Source organism: Tachypleus tridentatus, chromosome 2, assembly GCF_004210375.1.
Source record: "Tachypleus tridentatus isolate NWPU-2018 chromosome 2, ASM421037v1, whole genome shotgun sequence".
In the NCBI taxonomy this organism is placed as follows: domain Eukaryota; kingdom Metazoa; phylum Arthropoda; class Merostomata; order Xiphosura; family Limulidae; genus Tachypleus; species Tachypleus tridentatus.
The window spans coordinates 82,895,074-82,922,966 of NC_134826.1; the positions used below are offsets into that span (position 1 = coordinate 82,895,074).

Here is a 27,893-nt window from a genome sequence, read left to right on the forward strand (position 1 = left end):
ATCACCTCACCTCTCTCAGAAGTCGTTATTGTATTTAGCTCGAGGCGTTTCCGCCCAAAGTACCTGTCGTATTCAGCCAATCAAAATGTTCGAATAGCCAGTTAAGTTATATTGTCTTCGGAGGCTTCCCTACTTTTCTCTTTGAGACGAAAACTTGTTTCGTATCACATTCTTTGTAAATAACTATCACTTGAACATCTTGCATTCTCAGGAACAACAACAACAAAACAAGAAAGTTGTCAGTTTCTGTGCCAGTATAACGTGGGACATAAGAATTGCCTTAAAGTTGCTCAAACTCAGTTTCCAACTGTTTTTATTTTTCACCATAATTTGCGCTGGTATACGTTTGAAAATCTATTTATTTAATTTTATTTTTTAGGATTCATGGTTTTTTCGACACGATACCTTAAAATTTGTTATATTATTACGATTAAAAGGAGACCACATAGATAACACGTACGTAAATGCTTGAAACATTTCTGTCATTTATTCGTGATATTGATAACGCTTGACGTGGCTAGGTGGTTAAGGCACTCAACACGTAATCTGAGGGACGCAGGTTGGAATTCCCGTCACATCAAACACACTCGCCCTTTCAGCCTTGGGGGCATTATAATTTACGGTCAATCCTACTATTCGTTGGTAGCCCAAGAGTTGGCGGTGGGTGCCTTCCCTCTAGTCTTACACTGCTAAATTAGGGACGGCTAACGCAGATATCCCTCGTGTAGCTTTGCGCGAAATTCAAAAAACAAACAGGTATGAAATTGGGGATATTATTATTTAGTCCAATAATTGCTAATTATTAGCATAAAATATCCGTGCTCCGTTATGGGGTTATGAGGCTTAATTATACAGATTAAATTCATTCACATTTGCTTATATAGCTACTCCAAGGGAGGTTTGAGCCCAGAAACAATCTCCTCTAAGACACATGTCTGTGCTACACGAGTACCTGTATCACATTTGGTCTCGCTAACCTGTGAATAAGGGGTTCAAACACGGGAACACCGGGATCAAGAAGAGTGTGTGGAACCTTCTCCTTGACCCCATCATGTCAGGAGGACCTCCTGGATGCGTTTTAATTCCGTGTAAAAACCCCCAAGTACCCCGTTTAGTTTTTCTTAACTTCATATTGTGGGACAAGTTTGCACACACATTTTGAAACGATATACTACAATGTTTCAAACAGTACAAGTTTTTACAAATCTCAGATGGTTGGTGAGCGCTCGACTCGCAATCTGAGGGTCGTGGGTTGACTGTCACAACATAACATGCTCACCCTTTCAGCCGTGGAGGTATTATGATGTGAATGGGTGAGCATGTTATGATGTGACGGTAAATCTCACTATTCGTTGGTAAAAGAGTAGTCCAAGAGTTGGCGGTGGTTAGTGATCACGAGCTGCCTTCCCTGTAGTCTTTCACTGCTAAATTATGGACGGCTAGCGCAGATAAGAACCCTCGTGCAGCTTTTCGCGAAATTGAACAAAAACAAACGATTCTCAAGTTGATTGTTGAAGAAATGGCTACAGTCATTAACTATCGTGAAAAACACCACAACGATGGCAGTTTATTACGTCAAATAAAATAGCTTTTCACTGCAGGTGGCGTGATGTATTTAGACGATGGTATTCGAGATCAAGCAACTGGTCGCCAATGTTTTGTTTGAGTATGTATTAAAAGATTTTTGCTTTACTTTTGAAGCTAGGTTAGACATATCTTCCTTATATTCTCGAAGTGTTTTCTTATGAGTGTTAAATACGTGAACATTTTCTTTTTTTATGTCAAACTTTATTATTGATTTTAACACATTTGAAAACTTAAGAAAATCGTGTATGATCCAACACGACATTCTCTAATACAAGTTCTATTGTCGAACCTTAAAGATCGCTTCTAAAGATGTTGACAAAAAAAAGTTAGCACCTCTTTTGGAGTCGCCATATTGAATTCAACATGGCCACAGTCCGCTGCATTTGCTGAACACTATTTTGTTAAATAATGTGCAACCTTGTCGCTCTGTACTGATTTTGATGAATAAAATTGAAGGAAAATAGTAATTACATATTTATGAATCCATACATTCATCTGTACCTGACAGAATTTTGAAAAATGTATCCAATATTGCTGCCATTCTGAAATGAATGTGCCACACGTACAGTAAAGCGTTTCTTTCTTTGTAAATAAATTTATATAATCGTTCAACGTGAATTTCTACTGCTCTGCTATTATGTTATAAAACAAATTTAAGTTATTGATGTTTAAATTCGGCCATATTTTAAATTCAGAATAGATGTCAGATGTTTTGAATGTATCTTGGTTTTTAAACTGCACACTTTCTAAAGGTTGCAACAATTATTTGTCAAAACCACTAGGGTTTCTCTTAAATGATCAACAATAAAACTAGGCTTTCTTATGTGTAGTCGTTATCTAACTTGCAACAAAAGACTCGTGAAAGAGTACTGTGGACATAATTTGCAGAAACAAAGGAATAACGTAGGCATGAGCGTTGGGGTGGAGAAATAATGTAGTTTTTACTGTAGTTTAAAGTTGGAGCTCATATTGATCAATAATATATATATATATATATTTTTTAATTTCTCGCAAAACTACACGAGGGCTATCTGTGCTAGCCGTCCCTAATTTAGCGGTGTAAGACGAGAGGGAAGGCAGCTAGTCATCACCACCCACTGCCAACTCTTGGACTACTCTTTTATCAACGAATAGTGGAATTGACCGTCACATTATAACATCTCCACGGCTGAAAGAGGGAGCATGTTTGGCGTGACGAGGATTCGAATCCGCGACCCTCAGATTACGAGTCACACGTCTAAACCACCTGGTCATGCCAGGCCTATGTCTTTTGTTCGTGTAGTTTGAAGTTGGAGCTGCAATACATCAATGTTTCTTTGTGTTTGTTTTCAGTCGTGTTTCATGTTCATGATATGGGATATGAACATGTCATAGTTAAGTCTAACTTAATTTTATGTTTTTTTTATAGTTTTATTACTATACACACCCATCCGCCCTCCTTCCCACATACACTAAATTTAATGGAATAATTTACACATTATATTTCATATAAGAAAGTGTAGATTTGTTTGTTTTGTTGAATTTCATGAGAAGCTATTTGAGAATAATATACGCTAGCCATCCCTAACTTTGAAGTGATAGACTAAATGGTTTGTCGTCACATCATAATTCCTCCAGTTGACGGAATTCGATCCCACGACCTGCAAGACTGGGAGTCAAGCGCCTTAACCATAAGTTTGGACTAAGGTGAAACAATAGAAGTTATTAAGTTTTAGTGACAATAACTTATTTATAATTTCCATAAATTGCGCCATTAGTAATAATAAATACAGTTTTATTTTTAAAACTTGATAGACATTATAATACTAAATGTTACAAAGAGTAGAAACATGATATGTTTTAACTGGCGTGAATTAAAAAATACGTTTTTACTTAAGATTTCAGTAAAGCTGTGAAGAGTGGCACCCCGCTAGTACAGCGGTATGTCTCCGAATTTACAACGCTAAAATCAGGGGTTTGATTCCCCTCGGTTGGTTAACCCTTTGTGGCTTTGTTATACGAAAAACACACACACACACATTGTGAAGAGTGAGTACTTCTAGAGTGCAACGCCAGGAGTTCAATCAGAAATATTTTCAGTAGTTCGCCGCCTCCCGGAATTTCTATTAACTTGTAAAGTACTTGTAAATAAAGAACAGGGAAACCTTTCCACCATCATGTTGTGAATAATGTTTTGAAAACCTTTGCAAGTGATTAGAAAAAAACACACTAACTCTCACTGGTTTGATACGAATATAATTTTTTTGCAAGTTTCGTAATTTTCCTTTTATAAAGTTGTACCTCTCAGTGGCACAGCGGTATGCCTGCAGACTTTCAACGTTAGAATGCGGGTTTTGATACCCGTAGTAAGCAGAGCACAGATAGCCCATTGTATTACTTTGTGCTTAACTGCAAACAAACAGACATAAACTTTTATTTTAAGCTATATATTTTTGAGTTTTTACTATTTTTTCTGATCATTTAAACTATTAATGATTTTAGATATGGGGATTATTTGTATGTTTTGAATTTCGTGCAAAGCTACACGAGGGCTATCTGTGCTATCCGGCCATAATTTAGCAATGTAAGACTAAAGGGAAGGCAGCTAGTCATCACCACCCACTGCCAACTATTGGGCTACTCTTTTACTAACGAATAGTGGGATTGAACGTAACATTATCACGCTCCCACGGCTGAAAGGGCGGAGCATGTTTGATGTGACGGGGATTCGAACCAGCGACTTTCGGATTACGAGTCGAGTGCCTTAACCACCTGGCCATGCCCGACTGGGGTGTGGGGAACTTGTGCTATCTGAAATATACTAGTTATGTTTCGTTCAGTTTAGAAATATGAACGTTTTTCGTTTACGAGAACATAATTTTTATTTTGTATTGAACACATTTGCCGCCTTTAGGTAACACGTGCTGATTTTTATATTTTTGAACATTTCCACCTAAAGTGACACGAGAGAATTTCCTAGATTCGTGCTTGAGTGTATTCAAGCAACACTGGTTCTGCAGAGAGTTTGAAATATTGATCGTCTTTGGTAATTTGGTAATCTTTTGGTAATTTGATGGCCAGGTGACGTGGGTAACAAATGCATCTTGAAGAACTTTACCATATTTTTTAAGTATATAGTAGATGATTATATGAGGTTAAAGACTTATCCAAAACGCCTTCTGGCAGAGATCTCTTAATACTCAGAAAGATATATGATTTTATCTTTTACACATGTCTCTTAATTGAACAGAGTTGTCGGGAATTTTGTTTGTCTACAGTCAAATAAATTGATTATGTTGTTGTTTTTTGTTTTGTATCTGTAAAGCTGTTATATAACTTATTTCCTTAGTTTAGTTTGGTCAGAATTTAGTTTATCTCTACAATACATTGTGTGTTTAACCGTTAGATAGAATGGCTATGCAAAGGTAGAAACTCGCAAAAAGGAAGTTTACTTATTATTTAAATACCAGAAGAAATGGAAGAAATGAAAATTCCAATTGTAAGCGAATCAGGCAATAGATTCTCGAAGGACTTACGAAACAATGGTCACCATTAGAAGACTGCCGAGGTCAAGGGTATAAGAATGGTGCAAGTATGAAAGGTCAGCACAATTTGTGGAATTTAAAGTGTTGCAACTAAATAAAAGGAAATTTTTCATTCCTCGTGACTTTAGGTCTTTAAATCGTGTACAATGTCATACTACAAAGATTTGCTATTCTTCAAGACCTATATGGCATTCTTCGAATAATAAATATTTCTTTGTGCCATTACATAATAGATGCTTTGTTTGTTTTTGAATTTCGCCCAAAGTTACACGAGTTCGGTTTTGTTTTGTTTTGAATTTCGTGCAAAACTACACGAGGGCTATTTGCGCTAGCCGTCCCTAATTCAGCAGTGTAAGTTATCACCACTCACAGTCAACTTTTGGGATACTCTTTTACAAACGAATAGTGGGATTAACCGTTATATATAATGCTGCTACGGCTGAAAGGGCGAGCATGTTTGATGTGACGAGATTCGAACTCGCGACCCCCACATTACGAGTCGAGTGTCTTAACTACCTGGCCATACTGGGCCTTCACTGGGGACACTTGAGCTATTTCCTTTAATTAAATAATACACAGAATGGAGCCCGGGTCGAAAATTATAATGATAATAGGGATCCTTGGTGGTGAACATCTTGGAGACCACTGTAATAGAACAAAATTAATTTTGAAATAAATTTAAAACAAGAAGTATTATCCTTAAGATATAAGAATTTCTGTGAATATTGTTTCGCACATCAACACGAGCCATGGTATTTTACTCGATAGAAACAATGAATCAGAAGCAAAGAATACAAACCTATATAATACAGTAAATAAGTCTGTATCATGTTTACTATTGAAGTGGACAAACGTTCCACCAGTTTGCCACGTGCTGTGGGAGCAGTTTGAAAAGTATGAACTCGAATGTTCTCGACGTCTTCCAAACAACATAAAGGCAAGTACACAAGCTTACGTCATATAAAGATAATGACACATTCCCAAACTTTCTGCCAATATCTTTTCAGAATAAGCAGTAGGGGATTATTCGAGAAAAAATAGTAGGTCCCTTGGAGAATTAAACTAAGTTGTAAGTCGGAAAGCTTTCGTAAGCTGAAATTATAAAACGTGCTGAAGCAAAGATCTCTGCACACGTCCGATAATATTCAGAAGAAATGGAATCCACGAATAGTAGGGTAAAAATGAGAAGAGAACAAATTATCATACACCCTTTTAAAACACTGGCAAAGCTTTAAGAAATGTTTATTGTTTATTCACTTGACAAAGGTTTCACAGGTTTTCTAGACTTGCTTAAAAGGCTAAGCCCTAACAAACATTGTTTATTCACTTGACAAAGACAATATTTCACGTGCTTTCTGGACTTGCCTGAAAGACCAAGTCCTAACAATCAATAGTAACTTGAAGATCCATTAATTAGTCCTTAAGGTTTTCGATTACAGTCATATACTAAGCATCAATTCGACAAAGACCAAGGCTTAAGATTATACCAGTAAATTTAAATTAGTTCTAAGCAGTGCATGAAGACAAACATTGCAGTATTCTATCTTCAACACAGCCTAGCAGGCTGCTAACTTTCACCATGTCAAAGTAAGCCTAACTTCATTAAAATATTTCACCCTGACATCTAGAATAAACTGCTCAACAAACCGACATTGCTAGCAACTCGAGAAAATCAGGGTAACAGAAAATCAGCATCACTGGACAGAAGCCAGACAGTAATTTCCTCGAGCACTTGGTAGACCACTTTAATAAACAAAACAACAGTGTGTTAAATAGAAAGACTGGGACGTAATGGAAGAAGATGTGTGTGTGTTTTTTTTCTTACAGCAAAGCCACATCAGGCTATCTGCCGAGCCCACCGAAAAGAATAGAACTCTTGAATTTAGCGTTGTAAATCCGTAGACTTACCGCTGTACTAGCGGGGGGCGGAAGAAGGGATACAGTTAAGTTAAACAAAACTTAATTAATTAACTCTCTGTTTATAAGCATAATCAAAGTGACCAACTAGTTAACTGGTTAAGCGTAATTTTTGAGGTTAGAAAAGAACACACAGAACACGCTGTTTCACTGAGCAGTAACTTTTTAATGGAAATAGATTTCAAGATGGTCACGTCAAGATTCTGGAACCTCTGGAAGATATGTAGTTTTAAATCCGTTTCAATACAAGTATTTGGCACAAAAAATATATGTTTGTCTTAAGATCTTAGAAATATTTTCACAGTCGCATGTTCTTTGAATTGTGACAACTTCTTAATGACTCTTTCTCTAGAAATTCAACGTTCTTGCAACATCTCTTTGGATGTAATCGTGGCTAATTCTTATATATAGACGATCCCTAGTAGGTTTTACTCAATATAAACTTTGAGAAACTCTTTCAGCAAATTCGATAGCACTAGAATTGTAACTGGAACCATAACTATAGAGCATACATGAAGGCCTAATGCTTCTAAATCATCTTTCTAAATACTACAGAGCACACATGAAGGCCTAATGCTTCTAAATCATCTTTCTAAATAAAGTGCAGTTTTCCAAACGTGTCAAATGTCAGTTGGAGAGCTGTAATTAGATTTTGAAATTCAAACGGTAGATAAATTCCGTCAACACTTGACTTAGCTAGATCCATGGCACTGGATAATATTATAGCACTATCTTATTACTTCGTTGCGTTCTACATTTCAAATTCGTGCAGGAATTCAAATCTTGGTACCTAAACGTATAGCAACACAACTCTATCTTTCCATGTTCCACGTAAACAAAATCGGTGTCTACTACTGTCATGTATAAGTGATTGACTTGTCCAAAAAGTTACCAAACAAATAACGTGTTTCTTTCGTTTAACGTTGGTCTCCACTAACTCTAGAAGAAATGATAACTCTATGTAACAAAATTTTTACTTTTTATTGTTTTGGCAGAAAGTTATATTTTCCAATTGTTTATGCCTAAAGTAACTGGAAAAGACCTATTTTTCTCTTCAAACTTTGCTTTTGTGACCTGGGAGCGTTTAACGAAAACATGATGGAAGATTTTATTTGGGGACTGATACGTGAAAGTGATTTACATTACAGTCGCAAATCTCGAACAATTACTTACTTCTAAACATTTTTGTTCATTTTTGTATAACTTTAATATAAATACATGTAAATCTTGATTCATGTGTTGTTTTATTCAGACCTTATGTAAATGAAAATTTGTGCAAATTTGACCATTTTTACATAGAAAATAGGTTATTTTCTAAATTTCATTATCCGGGTCACAAAAGCAAAGTTTGAAGGGAATAATGGCCATTTTCTGTACTTTTACAACATAAGAAATTAATAAATAACACATACTATCCAGGAACAAAATTTGTGTTACATAGTGTAATTCTTGTTTATTTGTTTTTGAATTTCGCGCAAAGCTACACTAGAGGTATCTGCGCTAGCCGTCCCTAATTTTGCAGTGTAAGACCAGAGAGAAAGCAGCTAGTCATCACTACCCACCGCCAACTTTTGGTCTACTTTTTTACCAACAAATAGTGGAATTGACCGTCACTTATAACGCCGCCACGGCTGAAATGACGGGCATGTTTGGTATGACTGTAATTTCAAACCTGCGGTCTTCAGGTTACGAGTCGAGCGTTATAACCACTTAGCCATGTCGGGCCTGATAATTCTTATGTCATTTTGTTAGTGTTAATCTTTGCCCTTTAAAACCATTTTCTCAATATTGAAAGAAGCTTAGCTAGTGTCATTGACTACATTAATAATGATATAAATTACTACAGTTATAAATCTGTATTATCTTAGCTAAGTTTTTAAAGACCTAGCTTCTGATTGAGCTGCGATGTCCATCATAGTTTCTTTCCATTTCATTGGTGTTATCAACAAAGCTGCTAGTGTTTGCACTAAAGGGTTGAGAGTAATATTTATAGACGACTCCAAAATAGCCCATCTAATAATTTGGCCAATCACATGGCCCTCGTGTAGCTTTGCGCAAAATTCCGAAATATAACAATCTCCAGTATTTACATCCGTGGACCCCTGGTTGGAAATCCCTGAACTATCATATGTTTGTGTTTTGATAAAACCGTTTCAGCAACAACGTTTCGTTGACATACTTTGACTAACGTCACTTAATTGCTAAGCGAATACTCAGATTTTCATGATCAACATTCAACTAAAACGCCTGGTAGTTAGGATGCAGATACGCAATCTGCGAGTCGCGGGTTCGAATTCAATTGCTGAATATACTCTCCCTTTCAACTGTGAGCGACTTATAATGTGACGGTCAAACCAACTTTTCGTTGATAAAAGAGTAGTCCATCAGTGGGTGGTGGGTGCTTCGACTGATGGTTTTCCACTAGTCTCTTACTTCAAAAATAGGGTTTTGATACTCGTGGTTGGAGAGCTCGGATATCTCATTGTATAGCTTTATGCGTAATTACAAACAAACGAACACATAGTTAAAAAATAAGGACGGTTTGTTTGAATTTCGCGCAAAGTCACACGAAGGCTATCTGCGCTAATTATCCGTAATTGGTAGTGAAAGACTAGAGGGGAGGTAGCTAGCCGTCACCACCCACTGCCAACTCTTGGGCTACACTTTTATCAACGAAGAGCTGGTTTGACCGTTACGTTATAAGTCGCTCACGGTTGAAAGGGCGAGCATATTCAGCAATTGAATTCGAACCACAACTAACCATCACCCCTAACCTAACTCTTGGGCTACTCTTTTATCAACGAAGAGTGGGATTGACCGTCACATTATAACGCCCCCACGGCTGAAAGGGCGAGCATGTTTGGTGTGACGGGGATTCGAACTCGCGAACTTCGGATTACGAGTCGAATGCCTTATCCATCTGGCTATGCAGGGCCTGGTCACAGTTAGCAAACATGAATATTATTTATTCAGCATTGGTTCCATGCTACACAAAACTTAAAAACTAAATATTACATAATTAATAGATTTTAAAGCTCTCCCGATATTTAATACAGTGTATCTTTAAAGTGTAAAAATTTTACAAATATTTACATCTAAAAGGTTTAATTTATTGGTGTTTAAATTTAGGTTACTAACGTAGTTAATTTTTTTTCTCAAAAACCTCGACATTATAATGATCATAGTCTGTTTTTTAAGCTTACTATTTTAATTGGAATAGTAGACGTTGTGGTTCAATAAAGATATTTTTTCCTGATGGAAGATGACCAACGAAAATCTGAATTCTAATAACAAAAATGTTCTACAAAATGAAAGTAATCCGTTGTTAGGTGATGAAAACTAAATGCGACCATTTTATTGGTTGTTTTTCATACACAGTTAAAATGGCAGTAACAATACAGAGAGGGGATGGGTTTAGAGCAGCAAATAAATGATAAAACAAAAACTCGAAAATTATTCACTCTTGTATTCACATAAGTAATTATGGATTTGGCCTAATTACTGTTTCTTTTCCATGGACTTAATTAAGAACTTTAACCACACACTTGATGGAACATAAATATAGAGATTGAAAGTTAACGTGAATATCTTGCTTAAAAAAAACAACAACAACAAAACCATGTCACATTTTCTGTTGACATACACCACAGGTGCGAATACTGAGAATAAGGGCACCAAGAAAGACGATAGCGACAATCATTACTCCATAGCATATAGACAAATGAATAAGGGAAAATAAATAAACAGGCTTCGCACACCAGTTGTTAGGGTCGTGAAGCAGGGGTTCGAAACGAGGCTTGTAAATCTCCAGTACCCAGTAGTTTCCAAATACAAACCAAACTAACAGAAAAACGCTGAGAGCCAAATCTGTGAGTTTAGATGACGTTGTGATCAAAACTTCGTCCACGTCCGCACGTGTCACTGCTTCTGTCGTCTGTTCATATTTTCGTTCTCGTGTCTGTCGCCAACCTACTGAGATGATTTTGATCAAGCCAAAAGCGCCGCCTACCAGAAGATACACAGGAATATTGGGCTGCTTCGGGCAGTCATGAAGATATTGAATTCCTAGAAGAAAATACTATTATTATAATACTTGTTAAAGTATCCAAAGTTATTTCTACAGTGGTTTTATCCAGCTTCTCATACACTGATTCTCTATCAGCTTTATTGTATTGTATTATCAGATGTAAAAATAGTGCCACTTGTAAGATCTTTACTCTCGAAAGTGTTTCGATAACTTGCATGTCCAAAAAATACACGTATCACTATGTGATTTTAAAAGTTACAAGTAATAGTTATTAACGGGTATGTTTGTCCAGAGAACCAAAATTACAGTCTTGTATGTAAATATATATATTCATGATGCTAGACACACATGTACGTTCAAAACGTCTTGATAGAAATAATTAAAAACCCCATAACCCGATAACTTTCGAAATGTTGACCTTTCTTCTAGAGGAACAAATTGGGAACTTTTCAAAAGCAATCGAATTATAGAATTTGTATTAATTCTACATATATATATATGTATATCAATGATTTGAAGGTGAGAGCTCATACAATATTTTATTATCGTGAAAGAAAATATGACAGAAAAAACTTATTGATGACAAGGATACAAGACGTTTGAGAAATAAAACGGTGACTAGGCGTATGTTCTATAGTTTTAGATACATCGTCCCGAAGTTTCTATTATTTTAATTTTTTGTCGTTGTGTAAACCACCAAAACATCAGAACTGTTTTATTGTATATCTTATCGCTTCTTGTTAAGTAATTAGATAACGTTTTCAAGTATTCATTCCTCCCTTTAAATAAAAACAATTATAAAAATCCACAAAAGCGTGTATTGTACGCTTGAAACCTTTATTTTTTTTTTATCGAAGTTCCGTTTGACTTTAAAAATCACGCAGGGATGCAAAGAAAAAAAGAAAATTCTGAACCTTTAGTTATTTCCTTCTCTGCTAGAACAATAAACGTTTAGGTTCAGTCTTGTCATTGTAATAGTTTCCTGTGCTAGCACTTTTAATCACTTAGACAACTTCCTTAACCCAGTATTTTTTTTTAACCAGCCTCCAAAGATGTCCCACTATCTTTGTCACTGGTTTCCAAAGATAGGCCAATATCTTTGTCGCTCATTTTCAAAGATAGCTCACTATCTCTATCTCCAAAGATACCCAACCATCTTTTAGGCTCATCTCGAAAGACGGTTCACTCTCTTCATCACCTATCTCTAAATATACCTAACTATCTTCATCACCTATCTCTAAAGATAGCTCACTATTTTCATCACCTATCTCTAAAGATAGCTCACTATCTTCACTGCCTATTTTTGTTACTAATCTCCAAAGATAATTCATTATGTTTGTCAGTCATTTACACTTTTATTTTTACTGATCTTCATTAGGTTTTCACCAAAGTCACTTGTCTTCTTTTTCATATTTGAAAAAATTATCTTTAACGATATAAGATTTATATAAAAAACCTTAACTAATTTTAACGAAAGTGTGGTAAGGTCTCTTTTCTGACTAGTAAAACTATGAACTTTTAAATAGACTTTTGTCTGAGGACATAAATAAAGGCCTTAAAAGTTAAAGCAATAAATTACAATAATTTTAAAGACATTTTTCGGGTTTTGTTTTCAAAGCAGTCTTTAGTTTACTTTATAATAACTGATATGGAAGATAGAAACGCAATGTTTAATTTTTTCGATGGACTTAAAAAATTCAATCCTTTGAGTTTTGAACTATCTGAATTTCGCTTCTCAGTGGCTTGTACAAGTTTTTCCATAGAAATATTTAAATCAGATAGTGGTATATGTCCAACATATCGACGAAAATATGTTACACTAATAATCTTACCTATTATCATCATTAGTACTGGAAGAATTGAGAAACATCCCAGAAATACTATTGAAGGAGCTAAATAAAAAATGAATATATACATATATATAAGACAATATTTTAAAATACAGTAATTCTGATATACGAACATTAAAATTTTACATATTTGTAGTTGTGAGTAAAAAAGTGTTATAAACAACGCAGGACCACTCTGTATCCACATTTTTAGTGGTGATTGAGATAAACCAGTAACTGTAACACAATTAAAAATATCGTTACCACTATGATATATCTTTTTAAAGCATTTTGAGTGTTTATTAATACGAAACAAGAACAATAATAACTGGCCGTAAAACGTTCGCCAAGATGTTTGTTTGTTTTTGGTTTTTGGATTGTGCGCAAAGCTACACAAGGGCTATCTGCGCTAGCCGTTCCTAATTTAGCAGTGTAAGACTAAAAGGAAGACAGCTAGTCATCACCACTCACCGCCAACTCTTGGGCTACTCTTTATCAACGGATAGTGAAATTGACCGTAACATTATAACACCTCCTCGGCTGAAAGAGGGAGCATGTTTGGTGCGACGAGGATTCGAACCCGCGACCCTCAGATCAGGAGTCGAACGCCTTAACTCACCTGTCCATGCCGGGCCCTTCGCCAGGAAGTCATATATGTCTAAATTGGCTCTCTTTCAGCCGTGGGAGCGTTATAATGTGACGGTCAATCCCACTATTAATTGGTAAAAGAATAGCCCAAGAGTTGGCGGTGGGTGGTGATGACTAGGTGCTTTCCCTCTAGTCTTACACTGCTAAATTAGGGACGGATAGCGCAGATAGCCCTCGTGTAGCTTTGAGCGAAATTAAAAAACAACAAAAGTAAACAAAACTCAAACGAGAGTAAATTCATTAGTTGGCAGTAATTTGAAAGTGGGATTTGGAAATTTCACTTGTTTGTAACTGTCTGATCGAGTACAGTTTATTTTATGGGTTTTGAAAGACCGTTTAGATAACTTCTCCTGAAAAATAAGGATATGTGTTCTTAGCCAGAACGACTTTGTTTTTAGAAAAGTGATTCTTCTTATTACGCGATAAATTTATAAAAAAAATTACTCTCAACACAAAAGAAAATGTTTATACTGAATGTAGGTGCCATTAATCTGTCTTTAGAACATGTAAGACTATTTTATACAATGTATCAAATCACGTACTTTACTTTCTACGTTTGTTTATTTGTAGTTAAAGTATTCTACGTATTGCCATAAGTAGTTAAGGTATTATACGTATTGACATAAGTAGTTAAGGTATTCTACGTATTGACATAAGTTTTTAAGGTATTCTACGTATTGAAATAAGTTGATAATTTTGTGATCCTTGCTGTGTTCAGTACGTCACATTAAAACGATTTTAATATGCAACTAATCAAGTCTTGTGACAAACACGACGATATAAATTCGTAGTGAGAGGGAATGTATCAAAACTACATTTTGATATATATATATATATGTTGGCCTTACTGAAAAACTGATTGCTCTTGTGAATGGCATACAAAAGTTTTTTATATACCAAGCATTCATCCCAACTCGGGGATTTAGAAGTTTCAGAAGGGGGTGCCCCTTGCACTTAATAACATTAGAAAACAAAACAAAAAAAAAAAAAAAATGAAGAAACGTGAAATCATCCAAGAGAGAAACCGGAAGAGATTGCACACCCCTACTGGTGAACAAAACTCAGCATCTTCAGATTGGTGAGAATCCAAAGAACACAGATATCAATACTGTTCACGTATCCTAGGCAACAGTAGATAACATAAATAAAGAAGAACGACAGAAGTCACGTGCACTCAAGTTTCTTTCACCACATATCAGTTAAGTTGCCGTGGATAATGAAACGATATTCATACTGTTCCATATAAAGATGTATTAGTGAAGTTACCTCAAGGTAAGGTCTGTGTGGGCTTCTAACACGGCAGCCATTACAATGGAGCATCTTGCCCTGGAAACTTCTTTGCAGCGATTTCAAAAATATGTACGGTTATTAGACAGAGAATGACTAGATGCCGCTGCAGGGTCTATAACGACGTGGTGAAGTTCCAAATTCGTTTTAACGTAATGTACTCAACGTCCATATATAAATATATAAAAAATTTAAAGTGCATAGTAGCTATCTAAAGAGTTTGCTGGAAAAAAGTATGTTCAATGATCAGTTAGTCTACAGGGCAGGAAGTGGCCTCATGAGTAATATGTGGAGTTGTGTTAGATATGCACAACTGTTTCCGTTTCAATATAGCGCGAGTGTTAAATTAAATTACTTTTAGAAGTGACACTTTATCGTAGGTTTGTTTATTTAGGTAACTGTGTATGAGTTGTACATTATGTAGTTCAGTTGTTGTGAACTGGGGCTTGTTGTTTTATTGCACTATGTTACTGGTAATTTCTAAGTTTTTCTCATTGTTTCAATTGAGTGTTATTGCATTATATTATCGCGCAGTGTGTAGGACGTTCTAGGCCTCTATCAGTTCATGGACAAAATGTAGTTCAGGCTAGCTGAATAATGATAGTCAGTTAGTTTATTAGTTAGACAAGGGTATATTACGTTTTTTTGTGAATTTAGCCAAAAGAGTGTATAGTGTTTCTTTTTTAAAACTGGAATTATCGCAGATTGTATTGTAACAACAGAATAGAAAAGAATAATTTGTCTTGTCAACTGGGTTCTAAAGTAATTGAACAAACCTGTGTGAACTGATAAAAAAGAGACAATAAATTAAAGCTTTGAACAGAACTGGTGTAATCAACAGCATAACCTAAGTGAACTTATCACCGATTGCATTATAATAATGGAGTAGAGAAAAATAAATCATCTTGTCAATTCTGTTTTAAAGCAACTGAGCCCCCTTGTGTGGACTTTGACTAAACGAGACGATTACTTAGAGCTTAGGATACAACTGCGGTGATTCACTGTGTAATGTGTAACGAATATTTTACTTTTGACTTGTTTTATTATATTATTTTAAAACAAGTGAACTATGTGCCGTTTTTCATTGTTGAGATTTATCGCCAACAAGTCACAGACATCTATTGTAAATAATCCTGTCCACCCGCATGTGAAACCTGACAGGTTCTTACAGACTGGTTGACCCGAATTCTATTCGCAGTTTTAAATTAAGAGTGATTTTGCTTCAACTTTACAGGTTTCTGACAGGCTGTATAGTCCATTTGTTGCATAATGTGTCGTTCAGGTTGAAAATAAATACAAGAAATTAGAGGTTGAAAACACCAAATAAATACAAGAGATTACAGGTCGAAAACACCAAGTAAATACCAGAGACTAAAGAAGGAAAACACCAAATACATACCAAAGGTTATTTGTTAACAAAATTATTTCTAATGAAAAAAAAAGATTGGTTCATATTTAGCTTACAATGGTTATAATACTCTTTGCCAGTAACCCACAGACCAATGACATCAATGATATATATTTAATATCAACTAAAGAATGATGGGCGCCCAGTGGTACAGCAGTATGTCTGTGGACTTATTGTTCTACAAACCAGGTTTCGATACTCGAGGTGGGCAGAGTACAGATAGCCCTTTGTGCAGCTTTGTGCTTTAATACAAAAGAAACAAAGAATGATGGAATATTATTACAAATTTCAGCTACGTGAGGCAGATCTTTCCTGACTGTGAGACTGAAGGCCTGATAGTAATGAATCAACTCAAAGAATCACCAGCTTATTCCCTTTACAAACACACATAAGTTCTTAGCTTTAAGCTTGCTAGCTGTTGCAATGGCCCAGAATGGCCAGGTGGTTAAGGCACTCGAATCGTAATCTGAGGGCCGCGGGTTCGAATCGCCGTCGCACCAAACATGCTCGCCCTCCAAGCCATGGGGGCGTTATAATGTGACGGTCAATCCCACTATCCGTTGGTGAAAGAATAGCCCAAGAGTTGGCGGTGGGTGGTGATGACTTCCCTCTAGTTTTACACTGCTAACTTAGGGACGACTTGTGCAAATAGCCCTCGTGTAGCTTTGCGCGAAATTCTAAACAAACAAAACCAAACTGTCGTGATAATTTGTTTCTCTAACAAGCATACGAGTTTTAAGTCCATAAAACAACTAAGTTTTGTTGCTGTGGCTTAATAAAAAAACGACAAATAATCATCTTATCTGGTGAATATTTTTAAGACATAAATAATATGGACAACATTTCTACGTATTCAGAGAATTATTTGGCAATGTTTCAGGAAACCCTATTAAATAAAATACGTTGTAGGTTATGTTTTTTGGAACAAACATTTATACTGATATTTATCCAGAGGGATATGTGAAGTAGTTTGATAGACATGCATAAAGCTAGTTATCTAAGTTTTTAAAAGTGAAACTACACAATAAGCTATTTGTTTTGTCACTTCGAGGAATCATCTACTAGATGTTAGCACTATAAATCTGTAAATTTAGTGCCGACTCACAGGGGAATGGAATTTTAATTATGAGAATCTTTTAAAAAGTTTATGCAAAACGATTTGAGTTTATTAAAACACGAGTTAGGCTAGAGTGCATGATACTGATTATAGACTTAGCTACTCTGCTAGTCAATTTATCTGTTACTGTGATCCAGATAGCCAGTTATTCCAGATTTTTGAAACTGCTTTGTTAACATCTGCTGTGAACTTACGTTTATTGTTCAGTTGTAGTTAGTAAAGTTAACTTGTAGAGCTTGTGGTTAAAGAAATAAAATACGTTCATTAAATACACTAAACTTTGCATTATTCATTTTAATGACTAATCCAAAATAGAAATCGTTACAACATCAGTGTAAGGAGTGGGGCTATTCTGGTAAAAATAAAATAGAACCCATATTCAACATTAAAATGACGACATGTAATGGATGTGAGATTGATAATTTAATGGAACGAGGAAACAATTTAAAACGCTGTCTCTTAGTCAATGGCAGAAAATGTGTCTATTCTGGTAAGTGTTGAATAATCCTATCAAATCCAGAAGCGAAGAGTGAAGTACATGGCAATGTAGGACGTCATTCATACGCCATTTTGCCATGCTACTTTCTCTGACCTCAGTAGTTATTTTCCATCTTACCAAAATGGACCACCTGCACAATATGATCATGAAATTTCTCCATTAATTTTGTATTGCTTTCTTTTCTTATCCTTGTAATATTTTTGCACTTCACTCAGAAAAAGTCATCGTATTCACTGCTTCTTACATGGTCATGAATCTCTCTCCTTCTACTGCTCTTATCCATATTTTATGGCAAGTCATTGGTTACATCGATAAATTTATTATTCCTATAAGCAGATGCACTTCTTTAGAGCATTTGAGAACATCTCTTCTACCAAAGCTTCTCTGACCTCCTATATGGCTAACTGTTTGAGTACCTGGTGTGCCATCGAGATTGCATCTACACTTGCTACACTTAGAACACCTTGAACATTCTATTATTTCATGCTTGTAAGTTAGCTTTAAATCAGACGTCGTTTCCATTTCAAAAAGAACAAACACTCGGAGATTCTGGCTTAATATCTCAGTAGTTCCTCACAGCTCTCACGAAACGTTGGGGGTGTATTCTCAAGATAGCTGGTATGGATATTAAAACTAGAATTAAAATAAAATACAGAACAACGTTTCGACATTCTTAAGACATCTTCAGGTTAAAAACCTCTTAATAGCCTGGGTTTCTCGCCATCACGAAAAGTTGGGAGTGACGAGTGTTCCTCAAATGCGTTGTCTAATTGCGTCACAGTCTCAGCTTTGGCCCTTTGTAAGTACAACGGTTTTCGAATTACTAGTTTAGGATATTCTTCATTCAAGATACGAACATACAGTTTCATTCCGTGTGTCTCTTCTATTCATACCACTGCAGCAAATACGATGAAAGATGCAAGTGTAAGGCCATTCCAATATCTATTATAGCATCATGGTATACATCTGTTATCTAGCGAATGAAAATTCGTCAATATTTATTATTCTGATAAGTGTCACCAACCAGTAAACTATTCTAATTTTGTGAACCCGGTACTCATGAGTAATTAGTAAAGGGATCTTAAAAAGTTTCATGCAATATGCTATTTTTAAATGCACAGTCGTTTTTCGTGCTACACCCTTTTACATTTTTTTAACAATATCGTCAGCATAGCTGTAACTTAATGCTACTCTAAAATTTTTCTTCTTTTTTATGTGGTGGTGACAGTTTTCGAAATGTTTCAAGACTGACTCTAATTTCACATTCTCAGTTTCAGCTGCAAAAGTTGAAATCTTATATTTTACAAAAAAATGTTTGCATACCAAACTAATTAAATAGTGTCATTATCTTTTCGACATGCAAATTCCAAAAAGTGACGAACTTTAAGCTAATGCAGGTTTGATCTCCATTTCCATAAAGTCATATGTTTCACATTCAGTGTTATTTCGAATCAGAAATGCCACATGTTTTTTGTAATTCTGATGTATATGAACTTCAAGCTCATCATGGCCAATCAGTGAAGCTACGTCAAAATTAAAATCCATTTTTTTCATTTAAAATGACTGAAAAACTCAATTTTGATTCATTCCTGAGGCGTAACTTTGACTTTTTTTTGTGTGTGCTCGTTTTCCGTCTGAGATGAAATGACATATCACTGTATACACATTCAGATGATCAGTATGTCATACCGTAAGCATTTATGATCCTACTTTCATTTTATAATTGCTTTTGAGCGGAAATGATACGAGTAATACATTGTCAGTTAAAGGTTAATTTAGTAAAGTATTTGTGAATCAATATTTCGAGATTAACGTCAGTCTACGTTCCTTTTCCAATGTTTAATTTTTGAAAAATAATTTTTTGATCAAATATCACATCTGAAGTCTTTTAACGTTTACTGTATTTAAAATAATAAGAAAGACATTTTTGTTACTGGATTTTATATTAGATAGCAAAATTAAACTTCGGGAGGCAAAACTGCTACTAGCAATTATGTCTTTCAAGTACTGTGGGTGTCAGCCTCTCCCTCCTACTGAGAGTATATAATTGGAACTGTCATTAATGTAAGCAATACAAGACTGTGAATGCAGTACTGAGATATCGATTTGATATGTAGGTATGATATTAGCACAATCTTGCTTTATTTTGTTAGAAGTAACTTATGTACTCTAAGATCCAGGAGTAAACTGATAATATAGACACCAACCACTTCATTTTCGCATCCGCGTCACACCAAACATGCTCGCCCTTTCAGCCATGACTGGCCCAAGAGTTGTTGGTGGGGGATGATGACTAGGTGCTTTCCCTCTAGTCTTATATTGCTAAATTAGGGACGGCTAGCGTAGATAACCCTCGTGTAGTTTTGCGCGAAATTAAAAAAACAAACCAAACAAACAAACAACCATTTTCATAAGATAACTTGGCATGATGTTTTCTGTAAAAAACAACAGATCTTTCTTCTTTGTTACATGTTTAAATTTTAGTTTTTATTTAGCTGTATCAGCTCCATTTAATCTGTTACAAGTAAGCCTCATTTATTCCAGTTTTCCATTGAATAATTCACAATGTTTAAATTCTAGTTTTATGACTAAGGATTTATTTTTGAAGAGGTCATTTGAGAGTAGCGCTCTCGATCCATTTTATTCTGTATCTATTGTTACATTTGAAAACAGTGACTTTGTAAAGTTATATTCTAATTCCATCTAGAAAGTTCGAATCCCCGTCGCACCAAACATGCTCGCCCTTTCAGCCGTGGGGGCGTTATAATGTGACTGTTAATCCCACTATGTGTTGATAAAAGAGTAGCACAAGAGTTGGCGGTGATGACTAGCTGTCTTCCCTCTAGTCTTACATTGATAAATTAGGGACGACTACCGCAGATACCACTCGTGTAGCTCTGCGTAAAATTAAAAAACAAACAAACGTCGTCAAAGCTACTTTTCCTCTTGTTGTAATTGTAAAAGTAATAACGCTTTAAGTTCAGTGGCAACTTGCGTAGAGGTCAGAATAAAGAGACAAAATTATAGGTTGGTGATATGTCGCCAGAATAAAACTCTCTTTAAAGAAATGATGTTTCAATTTTAGTCCTGGCTTTTTTAAAGCTTGATTTATTGTTTAATATTTCATTTGAATTATAAAATAAATTTGAAAATAAAACAAATGTCTTTGTGGTATTAAAAGAGGTAGGCTTAGTTAAAAATTTTGCACTCGACCATATAAAACCTCCATTTCCCGATAAGCCACTGTGTCAAGTCTTTTTGTATATTATTAGGCTATATACATTTAATTAACTGCTCGGTTAGGAATAAGAAAATCATTAAAAATAAATGCAAAAACAAACATATAAGTGAATGTAAAATGAGTAAAACTTATTATGTATTTTGAATGAAACCTACTGATTAATAATCTTAAAAAAGTTGGTTTGCTTGTAGTTTTGTCAAGGTCAAAAAGTTATTTTTATTGTATGCATGTTATGGTAAACTTAGTGAAAAGGAGTGTTTTGTTTTTTGAATCGAAACAAAAATAATATTTGTAGTTTTATAGAATAAAGTCTTTGTATGAGCGTTTTAAAAGAATGCAGGCAGGCATAATAATCAGAAATAAAATTTTACAACAAAGGTAAAGGTTTGATCATTTCTTTAAAAAGCATAGAGTGATGATCTGTTTTCTAAACGTTAAAGCTGCGAATTCGTATAAAGCTTTCAACTGATTTTCCTTGCAAAACAGATGAAATTTAATTCTGCAGATATGCAATCTACAGATAGATCAGTGTAATATATACGCCCATGTCCAAAATGTGGCTGTTGTACATCTTAATGCACAAGTAGTGTGTTACAGATGAATTTTGAATATCCACTGTACTGAAAGTCCAACACAAGATTTTCTGTCTACAAGTCAAACTGCATCTCCTCGTCCCCGCTGGTACAGTGGTAAATGTACAGATTTACAACGCTAAAACTACTGGTTCTATTCCCATCGGTGGACTCAGCAGAGGGCTCGATGTGGCTTTGCTCTAAGAAATACACGCATCTGCTCAAAGAGTTATGCTAATGTTATCTTGGTACTGATTTATAACTTCTAGATGAAGTGATTATCAAAATGGTAAAGAGGCAGAATGATACACATTGTTTTCTATTATCAGAGATTGCTGATTGAGGATTGACACCTATCTGAACTCAACATAGAGATAGGAGCTTAAGGAACGGCATATATATTTGTAAGATGTGATGGATATCTGGTTAGGGCAACAATAAATATTACTTCATTACCCAAATATAAGTCATACATACTTGATAAAGCAACCATTATAAAAGTTTCTTTTTGCACCAGAAATGCTTCTGATGTTGAAGGATGTGATAATAAAACGTGTAACGACTTTTTTTCATCCTGTTATTCATTGTGAAGAATGAAAAAGGATTGTGAAAGATCTTTGTGGACTTGAGGAAGATAATTATGATAACATGTAACTTTTATGTATCTTGTAGTATAACGAACAGAGTAAATCAATGTCTGAGCATGCTGAAATGTGTAATTGATTCAGTGTGTTTAGAAGGGTAACTGAATGACACAGCTATATCTTGAGTGCTAACAGACATGAAGCGAGATGAAATGCCAGATACCCGTGTTTTATGCTGCATTTGTATGACTAGTTACTGTATCATCTTCATGAAATGTGGTAGTTGATCTATGATGCAGCTAGTTATCACCAGAGTTCTAAAGTAGGAAATAATTTAGATGGACCATAATGTGAGGGATGAAAATCACCAGGGAGTGTTGTTCATAATGATACATTATCAGCAATTTAGCAGGTAAGAGAAAGTTATTACGTGTGTTATCCAGAGTTAAAACCAGCTACAACAGGAAAGTTCTGATAGAGTTGCAGGTCCTATTTTGTAGAGAATATTTCTGAGTCAAAACCTGATATATTTGATAAAAGTAAGACGGTTGTCATTGATTACTTATTTTGAAATGAACAACAGTTTATTGTAGTTCATTACTGATTTGTTAGCTAAATACAACAGGTAATACGATTTGGAGCATGGGTCCTCTGAAAATAGCGCAGATGAATCAAATGACTAGTTTAAATAGTGTTGAGTGCTTGATGTGATGAAAATTTGCACTTCACTATATCATTACCAGTCTGATGACTTGTTTTTGTACGTTTGTGAACTCCAAGAAAACCGACTGGGATGAACACTCATACAATACTGAGTCTGGTAATTTTAATAGAGATATTATGTACCCTTTGAATCTAGGGGATGACTTGAACTGTGAATGCAAAGTAGGATGACCTGGGTTGTTGATGCAAAGTAGTTTGATCACGTAATGTATGAGAATTATAAGTGACTTTAGAAGCATATTTGTATTTTATCTATCAGATATAGGGAAGAGCAAAATTATTTCAGAGTACTAAAGAGACATGATAGTGGGTAAATACCTAACTGGTTCGGCAGTCGCCATGACAGTTTAATTTCTCATCAAATACATCCGATGATGATTCTTGTGTAGCCTTATGAAGACAGCTACTTCCAATAGGACAACGCATTTCTTTGATGATTCTCATGTTCAGTTATTCTTGATGTAAGAATTTGTTTGATATTGTTAAAGAGTTTTTAACATAGCTATTATCATATCATACCCTTAAGGGGATACTATGAATCTGTATCTATATGGTGGTTAGTTGAGTTCCAAATGGCAGCTAGGGTTAAAAATCCATATGGCGGCTAGGATTAAGTTCCACATGATGATTAGAGTTATTTCTACCTGTAAATGCAAGTGTGGAATACATAGTAAAGTCAACATCAGGACTGCAATCAACTATGCCAACAATCTTTTTGGCTGGAGGTAAATTTAGCTAAAAGTAACTGAATCTCTTCTGGACACAAACTTCCACTTGAATTATCTTGAACTGTATTCTGAATTTGATTTTTAATGTTTTATTCAGTGTTCAAAGTTGTAACCATGCTTTAATTATTTTAATTTACGTTTTTTACTGTAATAATGTCCATCGATGAGACAGCGGTAAGTTTACACATATACAATGCTAAAATCCAGAGTATGACTTCCTGCAGTGGACACAGTAGATAGCCCAATGTGATTTTGCTCTAAAATAAACAAGCTACTATGAGTACTAGAATACGAGTTTTGTACCTTTTAGTTCCTTTAGTCTGCATTATGTTTTAATTTTAGTTTTAGTTACATTGTATTTTATTCAGAAATTTAACTGTGTTATATTTAGTTTAATGTTGGTAAAGTTGTATTTATGATTTGGTTCCCCCATTTTATGTTCAGTTAAATGTCTATGTATCATTTTGGTTTATTGACTTGTCCTTCTTTATAAGCCCCTCGCCAGTGCCACAGTGGTACTTCTGCAGACTTACAATGCTAGAAACCGGGTTTCGATACTCGTGGTGACAGAGCACAGATAGCCTAGTGTGTAGCTTGTGCTTAATTACAAACAAACAAACTTCCCTTATAAATAAGCCTGACGTGACCCGATGGTTAGAGCACTCGATTCATATTATGTGGGTTAGGGAACTGACTTCTTCACTAAACCTGTTCAATCTTTCAGCTGTGGAAGTACAATAATACGATGGTCATTCCTACCATTCTTTTGTAAAGAGTGGCCCTAGGGTTGGCAAATGGTCTACCACCTTCCATTATTCAGATATGACGATCTGACCGTCACTCTTACAAATAACGCATCCACGTCCACAATGGACGGAGCATGATTTTGTGATAACAGAACGGGAAACATGGATATTCAATCCACATTACAAGATGTCAACAATCAGACTTGATCCAGTTCTCCTTTATGGAATACTTGGTTTTTGAAATGCAAAACTCTCAACATAATACATAAAATAAAAGAATATCTGTTTTAGAGGTATAAATTGCAACGTTAAGCGTACCTCATGTGACGTCATTTTATTGACTGACAAACAACACACTACTGTTCAGTGGTGAAACTGGTTAAAAGAGGTGACTCATACAGATGGCCTCTTTGGTTCCCTTTCGGGGAAAACCTAGAAGAAACTTATGGACTTAAAAGCATCCAAAAAACATTGTTTTTTCCTCACAAAATGTCTTTATTTATACATTACTTTTAGGTGCTGAATTATAAAGCTTATAAAAAAAGAGGCATTATATTCTCGAATATTAACGCTCCTGGTGGCTGAACGGTAATCTTGAGGGTGTATAACGCTAACATTTGGAGTTACATCCTTGTGATGTACAGGACAGACAGGATATTGTACAATTTTGCGCTTAGAATAAATGAATTAAACATTAAACGTTGACATCTGCTACTGATATGTTTCCTTCAGCGGGCAACTTCTTGTTTGCTACTGATATATTTTCTTCAGCGGGCAACTTCTTGTCTGCTATGATATGTTTCCTTTAGCGGGCAACTTCTTTCGGTTGTTTAATGTTGTCTAGAGTTTTCTTAAATGCAGTGACATTTAAAAAAAGCTAAAAACCGTTATGATAATAAAATTTATCAATGTGAATATTTACCATTATTATGTTTCTTTATTTTAGCACATAGCTACACAACGAACAGTTTACGCTTTGTCTACAGCGGGGGTTCAAACTTTGTATTTTGATCTGGTAAGTTAATAAACTTACAGCTGATACACTGGAGAACTCATCATGATTACATACACAACAAAGTCTCCAGGTGGTTTGACTCATAAAAAATTCTTAAGCTGAAAACAAGCTTCCCTCTCAAAGAGGCTCAGCAGTAAGTATGCAGGCTTATGATGCTAAAATTCAAGTTTCGATACCCGTGGTTGGCAGAACATAAATAGCCCGTTGTGTAGTTTGTTCTTTAACAACAATAAAAAATTATCCTGAAACTAAAGAAATTTTTGTTTATCGCTCAGTAACGTTGGGGTCCAAATATTACATCATATAGAATAATTTAATATTTAAGCCTATATATATATATATTTACTTATTACAATACACAGTATTAAAAAACAAACAACTGAAATAAAAGGGTCAGACTACCCGTTTTTAATGTATAGAGGGCCCCAGTAGTATGTACAGGAATTAATCGCAATATTTTCGTTTAATTTTTGTGTGCGACTCCTATGTTATTAAGAGCTACGTATCCAGTAAGGTCATAACTTAGAACACGAATAGTTCAGTAAAACGTGTTTTAAAACCCAGACCACATCAGTAATTTAGCTATCGTTATCAGTGCTAGATCGACGTCAGCAACGTGGGTTAAAATAATAATTAAGGTGAAATAGAAATAAGTAGATCCACACCTGTATCAGTAATGAAGGAATATAAATTAGAAATTATAAGAATCGACTCTTATCTTTTCACATTAACATAACTTTCTATGGATATAATATAAGAACCACTACGATGTGTGTAATGTATGAAGGAGAGTTTTATAAAGACAATAAGTATTCATGCTTTATCATATAATTTAAAAGTAAAATATGCAGTTAAAAACTCTAAATATTTCTGTGGAAAACAACAACAACAGCACCATCTTCAGGAGAACAGAAGAAACATGATATTTCAATTTTATCCAAGCAAGAGGGCACGTATAATTTGCATTGTTCTCTATGGGGTATATCTCGAAACACTCACCTCAAACAACTATTATTATGTTTAAAATTTTCAATAAATATTATTTTATGCTTAGCTCATTTCTCACTCGGTATTATGCTAGGAGTACGCCACTTTTCCACCAGGGTTAAATCACTGCCTGTAAGTCCGATTTTATTCAAGCCACAAACGTAAGAGATGTTATGTACTCCACATTTATCTTATAAATCAGTTTTTTCTTTAACAATATTAATGATAATTATTGGTTTTAATTACAACCTAGCCTTACAATGTAAGTGTTTTAGTTAAGAAAAAATGCTGTTAAACATAGAGCTACATCTGTCTGTGTGGAGACAACCACGGGTATCGAAGCCCAGTTTTTACTGTTATAAGCCTCTTACCACTGAGTCGCGGGAAGGGAGGACTTTTTAACTAAGATATGGTTTTGTTGAGTTTTCTTTAGTCTTGTTAAAACATAATAAAACTTCATACCAGTTCCAACAATATTGTATATTCTAAGACTATCATTGTATATGGCTACGATGTTCATTGTAAGTAACGGTGAGCCTCCCAGTGGCACAGCGGTGTCTGCGGACCCACACTGCTGGAACCTGGGTTTCGATACTGTATTAAACACTGTGAAATATTAGTGTTGATTTCTTTATGGCAGTAGTGTGTTTATCATTTCACAACCCAGTATGTTAAAGTGTTTACAATATCAGCGTATAACTAATTTATAATGTTTGTGTTAACTGCCTTAAAATACTTTACAGTATTAATGTATCAACCACTTTATTATCTTAGTGTGTTAACTATCACAAAATAATTGTGGGTTAATCATTTTACAGTGCCAGTGTGTTAAAGTTTTTACATTATTAGTTATAATAATAATAATAATAATGTGTTAATTATCTTACAGTACTAATGTATATTAACCATTTGATGATAACAGTGTTCTAATTATTTGATAACATTAACGTGTTAACCACCTTACAGTGTTAGTGTGTTCAAAACATTACAATACTAGTGTATTAACCATTTTGTAATATCAGTGCGCAAATAATGTGTTAACTAACCAATTTTCACTAGAGTTTTAATCATTTTAAATTCATAGGGTGTTAAAGGTCTTGAAATACTAGAGTATTAGCGACTTCATTACATCTATCTAACTTACATGGTAGTACGTTCTCTTTACCTGTTATTGATAAAGATACATTGTTGGATTAACGATTAGATATTGTTTCATAGTGTTTTAATCAGAGTTAAAATCATTTTATCCTTTCAATTAACTAGTCCTGAAAATGTAGTTGGTAATTTACAGACATTTCCCCGAAAATGCAATAAATACCTCCTTTTCGATCTGTAAAAAAGCTTTAATTAAAAATATGTAAGTTATATAAAAAAAAGTTACCTGCGTAAATTTCGTGTACCTGGATGCTGTACGCTGTCCGCCATTTTCATTAATGAAGTAAAGTTATGCAGAA

The 27,893-nt window shown here is 34.9% G+C and overlaps 1 protein-coding gene across 2 annotated transcripts in view; it reads right to left on the reverse strand.

The window, feature by feature from the left end:
* Positions 1–10,353: 10,353 nt before the first annotated feature.
* LOC143236065 (transmembrane protein 272-like) overlaps positions 10,354–27,893 on the reverse strand; it is a 52,207-nt gene continuing 34,667 nt past the window's right edge. The window contains exons 3-4 of one of the 2 annotated variants that reach the window (XM_076474327.1): positions 12,888–12,947; positions 10,354–11,093 (exon numbers count right to left, since the gene is read on the reverse strand). In XM_076474327.1, the coding sequence (XP_076330442.1) occupies positions 10,651–11,093; positions 12,888–12,947 (503 nt within the window). In that variant the 3' untranslated portion in view covers positions 10,354–10,650. The remainder of the gene's footprint in view (positions 11,094–12,887; positions 12,948–27,893) is intronic. The other variant, XM_076474336.1, reaches the window with a different exon arrangement.